The sequence below is a fragment of the Microtus ochrogaster genome, linkage group LG1, assembly GCF_000317375.1.
Source record: "Microtus ochrogaster isolate Prairie Vole_2 linkage group LG1, MicOch1.0, whole genome shotgun sequence".
NCBI classification, from domain to species: Eukaryota; Metazoa; Chordata; class Mammalia; order Rodentia; family Cricetidae; genus Microtus; species Microtus ochrogaster.
Genome location: NC_022027.1, coordinates 47,546,056 through 47,548,703, shown reverse-complemented (window position 1 = coordinate 47,548,703; position 2,648 = coordinate 47,546,056). Strand labels below are relative to the sequence as shown.

At 47.2% G+C, this 2,648-nt stretch overlaps 1 protein-coding gene across 1 annotated transcript in view; it reads left to right on the top strand.

Annotated features, from left to right (window-relative positions):
• The window catches only part of Paqr3 (progestin and adipoQ receptor family member 3), a 19,270-nt gene that overhangs the window by 10,683 nt on the left and 5,939 nt on the right, over positions 1-2,648 (top strand). The window contains 1 exon segment of the mRNA XM_026785043.1: positions 717-933. Coding sequence (XP_026640844.1) covers positions 717-933 — 217 coding nt within the window.

Sequence of the window (2,648 nt, the reverse complement as noted above, 5' to 3'; positions counted from 1 at the left end):
GCATCATCCCAGCCCTGCCATCTGTTCGAATGAGCTACCCTGACGTCTGTCTGTCCTGCTTCCTTTCACCTTCTCCAGACCGGTATCTGAACTTTGGCCTCAGTTGCCACACTCTGGGGTCGCAGGCCCCTGCCACCAGGGTCAATGTTCACCCTGTTCTTCAGCAGCTCCCGGTGTATCAGCACAGCAGAGTTCAGTCTTAGGCTCAGCTTCGGCCGCTTTTTTCCAAACCTCCCTGCCCCTCTCTGCTCCTTCTCCCCACACTGTTTGCGTTCCTCAAGTCCAGCTTAGATGCCTTGCTTTCAGGAAGTGTCTTTAGCAGTCCCGGGTAACACTTACTGTTCTTGCCTCAGTGTCTCTACAGCGGTCTGTCTGTGACTTAGTCAGAGCACTGTCATTACACTGTCATCGTGCCCAAAAGATGCCCTTCCCACAGTCTGAGCTCGGCCCCGGGGAGAGGCCACGCACAGGCAGCCTGTTCGTACAACATCTTCTTCGTGTCTAGCGTATAGCAAGTGCTCGGAAAACACTTTTGTACAAATAAGTAAATATGGTCTTCTACCAGTTCACTGTCAGCTGTGGTTTATCAGCCATCCTAAGAAGCTTTTCAGAAACTTAACCTTTGTATGGAATATTCCTTAGAAGGGCATGGGGATCTTTTTTGGACATTAAAGTCAAGTAAACAGAGCCTGTGGTATTGCAGAGGCCCAAGTGACTGTCTTCCTTTCTTTCTAGTACTGGCGTCAAGTATACTTGATCACCGTGCTTGCAATGATCCTGGCAGTGTTCTTCGCACAGATTCATCCCAATTACCTCACACAACAGTGGCAGAGGCTCCGCCCTATCATCTTTTGTTCAGTTTCGGGCTATGGAGTGATCCCAACTCTTCACTGGGTCTGGCTCAATGGAGGAATCGGTGCTCCTATTGTCCAGGTAGGCTGAGTGTGGTCAGGGGTTTATTGGGGGTTTTTTGTCCTTAATTTTCATTTCTTGGGTAATGGCTGTAGTCAGGCCATGTGGGTAGCGCTGAATCCTTTGGGAACATGTTTTTACTTGCATGATGAAACATAGTTTTCACCGCTATATAAACAAGCATACCTTTCAAAACTACATTAGTCTCTACTCATTTCTGCTGAGTCACTGTATGAAATAACATCAGTCTTTTCCTGTCTCGGTATGTGAGTACACACATGGATTCTGGGGAGGACGTCCGAGTTTGCAGTTCTGCCCGCTGTGCTAGTGATAAAGCATAGACAATGGGCTAAAGAGGTGGAGCGGTCGGCTCCTTTTGCTGGAGGAAGAGTTATGGTTGGACATGTGGTGTCAGAGATGTGTAAGGGATACAGATAGAAGTAGACACGGGGTTTGAACTGAGATAGAGTTGGAGACGGGTGATGCATATCTGACAGTAGCTTCGCGCTGGTCGCTGCAGCTGGAGGAGTATGTTCAACCCAGCGAGAAGAAGAAATGGAGAAGTAGAGGAAGGGCTGTTGATTCTGTGGCTTCGGATCCTGTGGAAACGGGAATGTGAGGGGAGAGCTCCAGGCGGGCGTAGAGCTGTCTTCCTGAGCACCACAGAGCGAGTTTCTGTGTCCTTAGAAATGCCTCTAAAAAGGCTCCAAGTGTGTGTTAGAGAGAGTGCTTGAAAATGTTTAATGTGAGTAAATACGCCAAGGCGGGTGCCAGTCTCGGTGGGCATGGTGTCGCTTGTCTGGACGCAAATGCAGTTTGTCGTCACTTCCAGGAGAGGAAGGCTGTCAGTAGGCTTGCGTTCACTGTGGCACGGAGGAAGACGCTTGGTAACGCAGTAACGAGAAAGGTGGTTTGGGGACAGGGTGAGATAGCGGTGTGGTAAATCAAGGACAAGCAGGATCTCCCTAAGATCAGGAAGCTAACAAGGCTGGTATGAGTGAGGAGGGACATAACTGTCCTGCTGCGTATCTGAAGACACCAGTTTTTCTGGTAATTTTGAGCCCCCAAGAATAAGTCAGTAGAATGAGAAGCTGCTACCTGTGATTTAATTCTAACTAGAAAAGACTAACTGGTAGCTGACAGAAAAGTGATTAGTTTTAGAGGTAGTAAATTACAGTCAACTTATGATGATAAAAAGAACAAGAACTTTAGAGTTGATAGATTTTAGGAAATTTTGGATATTCCTATATTCACAAGACTTAGGATAGAAAACAGGTGTATAAAGACAGTGGTTCATAAAAACAGGATTCTAGTAAGAACACTGGTCATTCTAGTTAGGAAGCAAGGGGGAACCTTGGAAGAAGTTTACTCAAAAGCTCTCATTTTTTAAGTTGGGAAGAGATATCCCTCCTAGAGACGGGTAAGCCTAACAGATGGTTGAAGGTGTCTTCCAGAATAGTTAGAACCTGAGACTGATAACCCTGAAGAATACAGAGTTGGAGAAGGCCAAGATCATTCTCATCTAGTTGAGAAGGGACAGAGAACTTGTCTCTATGTCTTACATGAACTGTTGGTAAATTAGGTGTGTAACCAGGGTCAGGAGCAGATATGTGTCTTAGCTTGCTGACTGTCACTAGAGTCGGGCAGACCTTTAGGCCCACGCACCACAGTGAGATCTGTGTAGCAATGCTCAAGGCATTTCCCTGGGATGTGGGCAGACCTTTAGGCCCACGCAC